General features: G+C 40.0%; 1 protein-coding gene across 1 annotated transcript in view; it reads right to left on the bottom strand.

Moving 5' to 3' along the window:
* Positions 1–13149, bottom strand: part of tubgcp4 (tubulin gamma complex component 4) — a 91416-nt gene that overhangs the window by 60341 nt on the left and 17926 nt on the right. Inside the window, exons 4-8 of the mRNA XM_084307337.1 lie at positions 12880–12933; positions 12099–12155; positions 10930–11009; positions 10300–10501; positions 4528–4693 (exon numbers count right to left, since the gene is read on the bottom strand). Of these exons, the coding sequence (XP_084163463.1) occupies positions 4528–4693; positions 10300–10501; positions 10930–11009; positions 12099–12155; positions 12880–12933 (559 nt within the window). The remainder of the gene's footprint in view (positions 1–4527; positions 4694–10299; positions 10502–10929; positions 11010–12098; positions 12156–12879; positions 12934–13149) is intronic.

Here is a 13149-nt window from a genome sequence, read left to right as displayed (position 1 = left end):
TTTGAACTGCTGCGGTCAGGCAAGCGATACCGGAGTCTTAAGGCGAGCACAGAAAGACTCAGAAGAAGCTTCTATCCCCAGGCCATCAGGCTGCTAAACGAACAATAATCGCTAAACGAACAATAATCACTATGCAACAACCATCAAATGCACACAGCACACACACCCACACGCACACACTCACTCAAACAAACAACACACTGCAGCACCCACTCTCCACACTTTAGATCACACAAACACACTTACACTTTATATTTATTGATAAAGGATTTGCACTACAACTCGTACACCTACTGTGAATTGTACCTAAATTGCACCTCGTCCCATTTCTCCATTTCTGCCTTGCACTATATAGTATTGTATATAGTATTGTATATTAGTACACTCGTCCCATTTCTCCATTTCTGCCTTGCACTATATAGTATTGTATATAGTATTGTATATTAGTACACTGCACAGTATTGTATATTGTATGGTAACTACGTCTATTCTGCATCGAACATTGTACATATGTCTAAACTGAACACTGTGACCTTTTTTTTACTTCTAATTTTACTATGTTTTTATTTCATACTTATCTTGTCTTGCACAGTCTCTGGAGCGCAACAGTAAGAAGCATTTTGTACAAAAGTATTCTGTACTTCTGTATGACAACTATTAAAGAAACTTGAAACTTGAAACTAATAATAATAATAATAATAATAATAATAATAATAATAATAATAATAATAATAATAATAATAATAATAATAATAATAATAATAATAATAATAATAATAATAATAATAATAATAACATTAACCCTCCTGGTGTTTCAGAATGGAGCCTTGAGGAATAATAATAATAACATTAACCCTCCTGGTGTTTCAGAATGGAGCCTTGAGGAATAATAATAATAACATTAACCCTCCTGGTGCTTCAGAATGGAGCCTTGAGGAATAGGAATAATAATAATAATAATAATAATAATAATAATAATAATAATAATAATAATAATAATAATAATAATAATAATAATAATAATAATAATAATAATAATAATAATAATAATAATAATAATAATAATAATAATAACATTAACCCTCCTGGTGTTTCAGAATGGAGCCTTGAGGAATAATAATAATAACATTAACCCTCCTGGTGTTTCAGAATGGAGCCTTGAGGAATAATAATAATAATAATAATAATAATAATAATAATAATAATAATAATAATAATAATAATAATAATAATAATAATAATAATAATAATAATAATAATAATAATAATAATAATAACATTAACCCTCCTGGGGCCCTATTCCCCGTACCTGGTTCAACTAAGTCGATCAAGAGTCCCATTATCCAGATTCAATTAACCCGATGTTTGAAGCCAGGATTTTCCTGTTCCTCGAAGGTGGATTCAGCCTCGTTAACTCGAACCAGACTTGAGACCCAGGATAATTGCGCGCGCCCGCCTCAGCTGAAAAGCCAGCAAGTATCGATAGCAGAAATCCTGATTTTCTAACGGCATTGATTGATTAATTGATTTAAAACTTTATTAACAGATTGCAGTACGGCTCAATAGCCTCGCCGACAAGTTAAATGCATAATCTATAGGCAAATTTTAAGTCCCTCATTACCCCAATCAATCAGATTATATTTCTTTAAACTTGCCTGCTGGCAGTAGGTTTATGGAATGGATAATCAAATGAGATCTTGCTAGCGAAAATAATTAGTTCAACTGTTTCAGAATAAGGATACGGCTCTCTTACCCATTGATTGATGTATGGTGGATGTTTTACTTATCTGCACTGTGGTGTGACGGTTGGTCGTTTTGACTTTCATGCAGACGACCCGCGTTCGAATCCCCCCTTCTTCTAGTCTTTTTCTTCTTTTTGCAATGTAGGAATAATTCAATTTGGTGCACGTTGAGAGCTATATAAAGAATGACATCCTCAATGCATGTAGATTTATAATATTTTAACTTAAAACTAGGCTACTTTTGCGTATAATCATTAATATTATATTCCAAAATAATTATATTGGAAACGCGGGGTTTCGAACTCGGGTCGCCCGGTTGACAGGATTAAGCACTAGCCGTTGGACCACTGTGCCAGACGGGATATATCCATTGTGTATCCATCAATGGACAAGAGACCCGTGTTTCGAATATCTTTCTTTTGAATGAAGTTTTATCTCTTTATTCTCAAATGCATTAATGTGACGTCAACGGCTCATTCAATTTCTCAAATCCGTCAAACAGCGCATCTCATCAGACATTTTAATCCCAGTTACAATATCACAATAACGTGTGAGTGATGATACAATTCAACAATCCTCAGAGTCCTCGTAATTCATAATCCACAAAAACCGCAATCCACGCATAGACACTTCAATTTTATGCTTGAATGAAACACAATCCGGGCGCTCCGTTAAGCAAATCTACAGCGGAAAATATATGAAACTAATCAGAGCCAAACGGCCGATAGGTTTCATTCATTAAAAATATCCCTGCGGGATTCACATTTGCAATGCGCCGTTATTAAAATAACCACATGCAGCGTGTATCGCACTCCGAGCACCGTATATGACGTAGATTATTTTATTTAGGACAAAGTAAATCTATAGGCTGAATATGATTTATTATCAGCATTTAGTTCTATTATTATACATTTCAAAAGCCCCCTCTAGGAAAACGAAGCACAGAAACATAATTCAGAATGGTATAATGCAGATCTAGACTGTGAGAATCATTTCAGGAAGCGAGCTGGCATTTCTTTGCGGGGGCGTGGCCATGGTTCATCCAGCTAACTGAACTTAACCCTGCTCTCGACCAGGCTCAAACTTTTTGATCTGTTGTCATGGTGATTTAGACAATCGAGCGTCGGGGAACAGAAAGGTCCGGCTTAAGTCAGGCTATGCTGGAAATTATCCGGCTAACTCAGTTAGCCAGGTACGGGGAACGGGGCCCTGGTGCTTCAGAATGGAGCCTTGAGGAATAATAATAATAACATTAACCCTAACCCTCCTGGGCCCCGTTCCCCGTACCTGGCTAATTGAGTTAGCCGGATAATTTTCAGCATAGCTTGACTTAAGCCAGACATTTCCATTCCCCGACGTCGGATTTTCTAAATCGCCATGGTAACAGATCAGAAAGTTTGAACCTGGTCGAGGGCAGGGTTAAGTTCAGTTAGCTGGATGAACCATGGCCACGCCCCCGCAAAGAAATGCCAGCTTGCTTCCTGAAATATTTCTCACAGTCTAGATCCCATTATGCCATTCTGAATTATGTTTTTGTGCTTCGTTTGAAATGTAAAATAATAGGTCTACCTAAAATGCTGATAATAAATCATATTCAGCCTATGAATTTACTTTGTCCTATGCACGTCATATTTATACGGATACGGCGCTCGCGACACACAGTTATTTTAATAACGGACTAAAGGGATCATTGCAAATGTGAATCCCGCAGGGATATTTTAATGAATGAAACCTATCGGGTGTTTGGCTCTGATTAGTTTAATATTCTTCGCTGTGTATTTGCTTAACGGAGCACCCGGATGCGTTTCATTCAAGCTGAAGCGTCTATGCGCGGATTGTGGATATGAATTATGAGGAATCTGAATCTGTGGAGTATTTAATTGTATCACTGTCACTGTGACAGTGTCACACGTTATTGTGATATTGTAACTGGGATTAAAATATATGAGGAGATGCGCTGTTTGATGGATTTGATGACGTGACGTGACTTGATAAATTGAATGAGCCTTTGACGTTTTTGATGAATGAATTTGAGAAAATGCATTTATCTTTTCAAGCACTGTTATCTGATGATGAACATGAGGTGTCACTGGTATAAACCAAAGGGTAATCAAGGTCCAAAACAGATTAAAACCTGATTAATAGTGTAACTGCAAGCCTCCCTCCAAGCCTCTCTTTGGAAACCATGTATTTATATAGTACATAATACCTAAGCACATACAGTACAGATATCCTCATAATATAATTCGTATCAATTAGATATACTATTTGGGCTTGTTTTTATCCTTATTCTGAAAGAGTTGAAATAAATTATTTTCGCTAGCAAGATCTCATTTGATTATTCATTCCATAAGCCTACTGCCAGCAGGCACGTTTAAAGAAATATAATCTGATTGATTGGGGTAATGAGGGACTTAAAATTAGCCTATAGATTATCCATTTAACTTGTCGGCGAGGCTATTGAGCCGCCTGCAATCTGTTAATAAAGTTTTAAATCAATCAATCAATGCCGTTATAAAATCAGGATTTCTGCGATCGACACCTGCTGTGTTTTCAGGTGAGGCGGCCGCGCGCAATTATCCTGAGTATCAAGTCTGGTTCAAATTTAACTAGACTGAATCAGCGTTCGAGGAACAGGGAAAGCCTGGATTCAAACATCGGGTTAATTGAATCTGGATAAATGGGACTTTTGATCGACTTAGTTGAACCAGGTACGGGGGAATAGGGCCCAGGTGCTTCAGAATGGAGCCTCGAGGAAGAATAATATTAATAACAGAGAACCAACCAGCTCTAGAGGGACTGTGGTTGTGGTTTTCAAACATCTGGACTGATTCTCCCACAAACAGGATCTTCTCCGCCACCCTGATGGGGATGTAGGATGGCAGCATCTCCGAGCGCAGAGAGAACTGCTGCAGGGACGGAGCCAGCATGTTCTCCTCCTCGATCAGCCTCTGGAGGAACAATAACAACATCATCATTATCATCATTATCATTGTTGTGATTTAACCTCGTGAGGATCACCACTCGGGCCCGCCTCGTGGAAGGGGCTGGCTAGCTGTCGTCAATGCTGTCGAGCATATTGGATTACAACTATTGCTTTTGTCTGCTGATCAAGGGAGTACAAGCACCGGCTCCTGTATTTGGAGCCTCTTTATTCCTCGTTGACCCAGACTGGGTACCCGAACATTCCTCTACCCCTCCCGGCCTTACACCCCGGAGGGAACCCAGTGTCTCCAGTTGGTACCGGTGTGGCCCATATAATTGCTATACCACAGGTGGCGTCAGCTTAGACCCATCATAGTATTCCTACTATTCTCATTGACTTATGCTCTTGACTGACTTTACGTATATTCTTCGCCATACAAGCGCGACTCTAATTCTCAATCTGTAACCCAACGTTGCTTAATAATAATAAATAACCCTCCAATATAATTTATGTGTCAATGCCGTATTCTTGTGTGGGTGTTCACCATCAATATTTGATGTACTGTATGGCCAGTAATTAAAGTACATAACTAGTAGTGGTTTAATATATCACAATCTTTAATACAGTCAGGGTTTTGTAACCCCTCAGTTACAATCATCATCATTACCAAAGATGCATGCATTTGATCAGACCCAGAACCCATGCGGGGTCGCGCCCTCGGGCCGCTCCGGCTGCTTCGGTGACTCTGGATAACAGTTAGCCGATCGTTGGCCCTCGTGGCGGTGACGTCTCTTTCGAATGTCTGGCCCATCAACTTTCGATGGATGTTCGATATTGGCTTTTTTTTTTACCGATATCCGATATTGTCCAACTCTTAATTTCCGATACCGATATCAACCGATACCGATATATGCAGGGCCCCCCCCCCCAAAAAAACGGAATAATTCCAGGTAATTAACATTACATATCTCTTGTCGTGGAATTAACACAACATTATGGATACTTTTGACAATAAATAAAATAAGAATTTGTTCTTACATGCTTGCCTGGGTAAATAAAGGTTAAATAAATGTAAAAAAATATATATATATATATTCTCTTTTTTTTAAAACAGATACCGATAATTTCCGATGTTATATTTTAATGCCAATATCGTCCGATAATAACAGGGTTCCCACGCTTGCCTTGAAAAAAATTTCCATGCTACCTCCTGATTTCCCAGGTACCATATTAAGTGATGATCTATAGGCCCCTGAAGCTTTCCGCCCCCATCCGCGCCCCCCTCCCCTCACACACACAACCCCCTAGGGCCTAGGACACCTGACTACTTACTTGATTTAAAAGATGTGCCAGTCAAGCCTATATTGTAAATGCTTAGAGATTATGTCTTATTGATAATATTAATGCATGAAATAATGCAACAAGCTGTAGATCAGTGGTCCCCAAACTACGGCCCGCGGGCCTGATCCGGCCTGCCTCCACATTTGGCCCGGCCCCCTAGAGCCCCGGAGCTTTAAAAAAATGAATACATACATACAAACATACCAGATAAGGAGTGGAATCAAAGCTTTAAAGATATCTTCCATTACATAAAATCACCCTTTTGGCAGGAGTATGCTTGGAAAATAAATATGAGGTACTTTAGAACACCATTGAGTATGTCCAAATACGCACAAAATGATCCCGGCTGCTGGAGGGAGTGTGGGGAGAAGAATGCTGACCATACACATTTTCTTTAAATGTAAAAAAATTCAAATCTACTGGTCAGATATTCTAGACATAATGGAACAGATGTTTGAGGAAGTGGGTATAGAAAAACATGATATACTCTTAGGAACACGCCCCAAAAACCTACAAAAAGAAGAACTATACATTTTTTTTATTTTGAGAGCTGCAGCACTTAAACAAATTACAAGAGCTTGGAAAAAACTTGAACCCCCGAAAGTAAACAAATGGTTAGAAACTGTAGAGGACATATATAGTATGGAAAAGGTAACCTACAAAATCAATAAGAATGAAAATATGCTGGGAAAAAGATGGGGTCTCTTTAAACTATGGAGGGGTTACTAGTTGACAGACAGATCAGTCTTTAAGGAAGATTTTAAGTAACATGAAACAGTGATGATCTACTGATCAATTGTTGGGGAACACCCCTTAGGCCTACAGCTATACCTACAATGAAAATTCAAGCCTTTTTACTTATTATTATTATTATTATTATTTTATTTAAATTTTTAGTTTTTTGGTTGGTTTCTTTTTTCTATTAACACTTTGACTGCCATGAAAGGTCTTTTCACGTCATTGCTGGCCATGCTCAAGTTGCCGGGGGACGCTGTACAGCGTCCTTATATCAATATTTCAAAAATCTGCGATCGGATTCATTATGTCCCCTCCGCTGGCCTGAGATCCACCAGCAGGACCCACTGAGCTCTCTGGCGGTTCAGGAGCGCCATCTGGTGGCCGATCGGTGCAATCGCCAAACAGGATGTTGAATAGAGGTTGTCCTAGACGACCGTAGTACTTCCGGCGCTCGCTATAGGTCCCGCGACTCTGGCTCGTCACACTACACAGTGATCGATTGCCAATAACTCGATAAACAACATGATTTGGACGTATATACCATTATACAAGCTGGAGATGGACCGGGTAAATTTACATCCCATAATGATAAGATTTCAACTCGACGATGATCGCCCAACGGCGCGCGGAGACTGGGGTGAGTTTCAGCGTGTAACGTTACCGTCTTCGATACTAACTGCTATTATCAACATTTGACCCACATTAGATGATTGGTATAACGCTGCCCACGGAATTATAAACGCCCCCTAGCCCATCCGGTCAACATCAGATGACGTGTAGTAACTTCTAGAAGTACGTCTAGTTGGAATTTTTTATATCGCGCTGATTGCCATAAAACTGTATTGCATCATCAATATAATGCATTTGGGGCTATAGATCACGTTCTGGAGAAAGCTGCAGAAAGAGATGAAAACATACTTATACATTAGACCATACTTTACTATGAATATGTGAATGAAAAAGTTTAACGTTGCTACACAATGAACAATACATATAGGACTTTGAATGGGCCCTAATAATGGCAATGTAGCAATAGAATTTAAAAAGTTATAGCCATGCAAAGAAGGGGTACTTCTCCATAGACAAATAGAGCCGGCAACCTATGGTATATCATTAATTTAACCCAAGGCAACCAAAGTGTTAATTTCTTATTTGTTTGCGGTTATTATTGTTGTTGTTGTTTGTTGTTTTTCTTGTGTGTGTGTGTGTGGGGACGGGTAGGGATGGATGTTGGATGTGTGCCGGTCCGGGATCTATGCTGGTGCTCGCCCCTTTGTTTGTGTTTTTGTCTCTTGTTTTTTGTATGGGTGATGGGTAAAAAAAAAAAAAAAAGAAAAGTGTCAAGATTTGGAATATGCGTATGTACATTTGTGTGTGTATGTACGTATGCAAGTATGGACAGGTGCAGTTGTGTATGTGTATGTGGGTACACTTACTATACCTAAATGTTAAATGTAAAATGTTTTTCTTTGACACAATAAAGTATAAAAAAAAATTAAAAATGAATAAAAATAAAGATTTTTTTTGTTTAAGATGGCAGCATCCCCCATTGGTGCTGAATGTTGGTTAGTGTTTGATATTTTTTTTTGGTTTTTAGTACTTTTAAACATCCATTTTTAGTAAGTAGTAGTTTTCATTTGATCCTATACATTTTTCATTCACCGATTTGTGGACTTTTTTTTAGTGTCCTGAAAAGCGCCTTATAAAAAAAATGCATTATTATTATTATCATCCAGGAGGGAAAGACACTTTGGATAGTAGGGACTGCATCTCTGCCTGTCCTGGCCAGGAAACACTTTGCAACTGTGATCTCCTCTGGCAGTAGTCATGGATATTGTAATGTGTGGCGAGGGGTTGCAGCAATTCCACTGAGAGAAACTGGTCTGAGGCTGGATAACATGTATGCCTGTATGCCTCTCATAAGTTGTTCTCCAACTCATGAGAACCTGCTCTCAAGCTCTTGCAGCATTCTGTCGAGGACTGGATAGAACAGTCTCTGTCTCAGCTGATCTCCTGAGCTGATGTCTGCGCTTGTGCCACAAGATGACTCAACTACATACTCGTCCATCCTTTTCTGCTTCCCCCTTTGGCTGGTAGTATGTTCCTCAATCCAAAGGCCATTACATATGACCTTTGTCCTGTCATACATGTCCACTGCCATCTCTGAGGTGCGATAACCTTTGAGTGTGTCCTGCACTGTGCTTTTAAATAGTACAGAGCTAGAGCTAGGTGGTCTGTAGGTACTGTATATTTATTTCATAGTGTTATTTATTTCATTAATAGTGTTATTATTTATTTCCTTATTATATGTTCTCTCTTCCACTCCTCTCCTATCTCATCCTGTCCTCTTCTCTCCACACCTCCCCTCTCGTGTCCGCTCCTGTCTTCTCTTCCTACTCTTCTTAACTCCTCTCCACTCTTCTCCTCCGTCATCCTCTACTCTCTTATCCTCCTCTTCTTCGCCCCTCTTCTCTTCCTCCTCCCTCTTTCCTTCTGTGCCTTCCTGGTCCCTCCCCCTCTCCACTCCTCTTCCTCCTCTCTACAGTCTGAAGATCTGAATGGTCATGATCAATGATTTTTCAAAAATGTCTCACCCCAAATGTTCCTATTATTAGTATAATTTATTTAACGAAAAAAATGAAAAATCACAAAATAGTTAAAAGTAGAACAAGACTAGACTGCCAGGTCATGTCAACTAGTATAGAAGTAATGTCAATGTGAAAATGTATTGGTAGTTAGCTATCAATGCAAGCTAGCCAACACTAGCTAGTTAGTTAGCAAGCTGAATGTTGGCTAGCAAGATTGTACTGCATGTGTTTGCTAACCATCATTAATGAATCCAAATTCAAAACAAACTCCCCTAAATGTGGTGAATAACACGGTTTTAGGAAAAGTCAATGAGTGAAATAGTACATATGGGGATCAAACATAGTTCTAGTATTTTAAAAGCAAGGTAAAAATTACCTCAACAATTCTAGTGTAAGCTGCTAGCTAGCAAGATTGCACTGCTTACTAACTAACGTTGATACACCCAGGTTTACCACACAGTTAAAACACAGCTACTTGCATAAGAAGTTTCACTGTAGATGTCAAGGCTCCTGTGTTGGCTGGGAAATGCATGTATTTGACCGTTCTATTGAGATCGCGAGTAACGGTTCTCGGTTATTATTCCGGAAGTCCACCAATCCGAAACTATACTTTTAAAGTCCATATCACTAGGTTGCCTGCATCAATTCCAACATCCAATATACCAGATATGATGCCAAGAGCATGCTCTAAACGCTGTTCACATGTAAAGGGTTTTTATAAACTCATCTTAATTATGTGCTTAATAGTTTCATTTGATTACTATTTTACACATCATCCAATAACATTTTCCAGGACAACTGTTTCAATTTCCATGTAAGTGTTCACTTTTGCTCAGTTTCCATGACTTTTCCATATTGGAAAATGAAAAAATGAATTCCATGTTTTCCATGTTTTCCAGGTACCGTGGGAACCCTGAATAATGGTAAGCCGACATCCCTAGTTCTAGTTGGGTTGGGGTCTCACCAGGTCCTGCAGTTCTCGGAGCTGCTTCCCGCTCAGACCTCCTATCCCCAGCTCCTCCTCCTCCTCCTCCTGGCTGGCCGCGCCGCCTCCTGCACTGGGCCCCTGCCGCACGAAGAACTCCTCGCTCTGGTCCAGGAGCAGGCCGTGCAGCATCCAGGCCGCCAGCTGCTTGTACATGACGCCATGACACACCGCCAGGATCCTGCAGAGACAAGGGGGACATCATAATAATAATAATAATAATAATAATAATAATAATAATAATAATAATAATAATAATAATAATAATAATAATAATAATAATAATAATAATAATAATAATAATAGATCAAATTTCTATAGCGCCTTTCATGAAACCCAAGGTCGCTTCACAATCACAACAAAATATAGGGCTAGGGAAGTAGGGAAAAAAGGGGGGGATGAGGGCAGGTAAGGGATAATGAACCTAATAGTCTAATAGTAATCTGTCTAATAGTAACCAGTCTAATAGTAATGTCTAATAGCAATGTCTAATAGTAATATGTCTAATAGTAACCTGTCTAATAGTAAGTTAGTTGGGGGTTAGTTAGTATTTGTGGTTAGTTATGTCTAGTTAGGGTTTGTTGTGGTTAGTTATGGTTAGTTACTTACTTCTCCAGAGCCGAGCGGACAGGCGGAAGTCCTCCACAGCTGTGTTTGTAGACTGTCTCCAGGATCTGGCAGCCATGGATCTGAGCAGAACAGAGAATCATTTAGAGGAAACTTTCCTCATATCTGAAGCCCAACCAGACTCATATCTGAAGCCCAACCAGACTCATATCTGAAGCCCAACTTTCCTCATATCTGAAGCCAAACAAGACTCATATGTGAAGCCCAACCAGACTCATATCTGAAGCCCAACCAGACTCATATCTGAAGCCCAAACAAGACTCATATCTGAAGCCCAACCAGACTCATATCTGAAGCCCAAACAAGACTCATATCTGAAGCCCAACCAGACTCATATCTGAAGCCAAACAAGACTCATATCTGAAGCCCAACTTTCCTCATATCTGAAGCCCAACAAGACTCATATCTGAAGCCCAACCAGACTCATGTCTGAAACCAAACTGGACTCATTTACTGACCAATATCCTTCTGATCTGGTACCAGCAGGACTAAACACTGGTCTGGTCTGGTCTGGTCTGGTCTGGCCTGGTCTGATCTGGTCTGGTACCAGCAGGACTAAACACTGGTCTGGTCTGGTCTGATCTGGTCTGGTACCAGCAGGACTAAACACTGGTCTGGTCTGATCTGGTCTGGTACCAGCAGGACTAAACACTGGCCTGATCTGATCTGGTCTGGTCTGATCTGATCTGGTCTGGTCTGGTACCAGCAGGACTAAACACTGATCTGGTCTGGTCCGGTCTGGTCTGATCTGGTCTGCTCTGGTCTGATCTGGTCTGGTACCAGCAGGACTAAACACTGGTCTGGTCTGGCCTGGTCTGGTCTGATCTGGTCTGATCTGGTCTGGTACCAGCAGGACTAAACACTGGTCTGGTCTGGCCTGGTCTGATCTGGTCTGGTACCAGTAGGACTAAACACTGGTCTGGTCTGGTCTGATCTGGTCTGGTACCAGCAGGACTAAACACTGGTCTGGTCTGATCTGGTCTGATCTGGTCTGGTACCAGCAGGACTAAACACTGGTCTGGTCTGGTACCAGCAGGACTAAACACTGGTCTGGTCTGGTCTGGTCTGGTCTGGTCTGATCTGGTCTGGTACCAGTAGGACTAAACACTGGTCTGGTCTGATCTGGGAACAGCCTGCTGATTGGTCCTCACCTTCTGGGATTTGATAGTATCCACGACAACCATGACAGAGGGGAACAGCAACTGGAACTGAACACATCAACATCAATGAGGAGGAGGGGAAAAAAGAAAGAAAGAACAAAAGAAAGAAAGAGCTCAAACTGATAGATACTGATCAGTATGGGAAATACATTAATATCACAATATTCAGAATGTTATACAGCAGTGTCTGCTTGGTTAGATATAATATATATATATATATATATATATATATATATATATATATATATATATATATTAGGGCTGTCCCCGACTAAGGATTTGGATGGTCGACTATGATTGGCCAAAAGTTGCCGTTAGTCGACTATTGGTAGACTTAAAAAAAAATTATAAAAATAAAAAGTATAATATTGAATTTTTATTTTTATTTTTTATCATTCCATTTGGGCTGTGGGGGGGGGTGCTTAATGTCTGAAGGAGTCGACTGAAGGCTTCTTGTCCTCTGCAAAAGCATGCAATTGGTCCACTGATGGATACATCTTGATATTTGTCTAGTCTAGTGTGTTCATTAGATGGGTGAAATCTTCTTTCAGTGCCTCTGTGCCTCTTTTCGTAGGCAGTTAGCCTCTGGTATGCGTGCCATTAGCGTTAGCCACGTATATATATATATTTTTTTATATTCGACTAAGAGGTTGGCCAGTCGACTACGGCTCCTCTCGACCGATTAGTCGACTAATCGACTAATAGGGGTCAGCCCTAATATATATATATATATATTATGCATCATCATGTAGTTTTACACTGGAGGTGGTACCTGGTCCAGGCTGTAGTTGACGTGAGAGATGGACAGATGAGGATCTCCGAGGAACTGAGACACAACACAGGAAGTTATGGATGTAAGCAAGAAGTGCTGTTGTCATAGTAACATACACCTGACCACCACTGTTACTAAACATTCTAGAGACACTGACCACCACTGTTACTAAACATTCTAGAGACACTGACCACGGTTACTAAACATTCTAGAAACACTGACCACCACTGTTACTAAACATTCTAGAAACACTGACCACCACTGTTACTA

This window comes from Notolepis coatsorum (assembly GCF_963971535.1).
Source record: "Notolepis coatsorum genome assembly, chromosome: 2".
Classification (NCBI taxonomy): Eukaryota; Metazoa; Chordata; class Actinopteri; order Aulopiformes; family Paralepididae; genus Notolepis; species Notolepis coatsorum.
The sequence above is the reverse complement of the archived record's forward strand: the minus strand, read 5'-3'. Positions and strand labels throughout refer to the sequence as shown.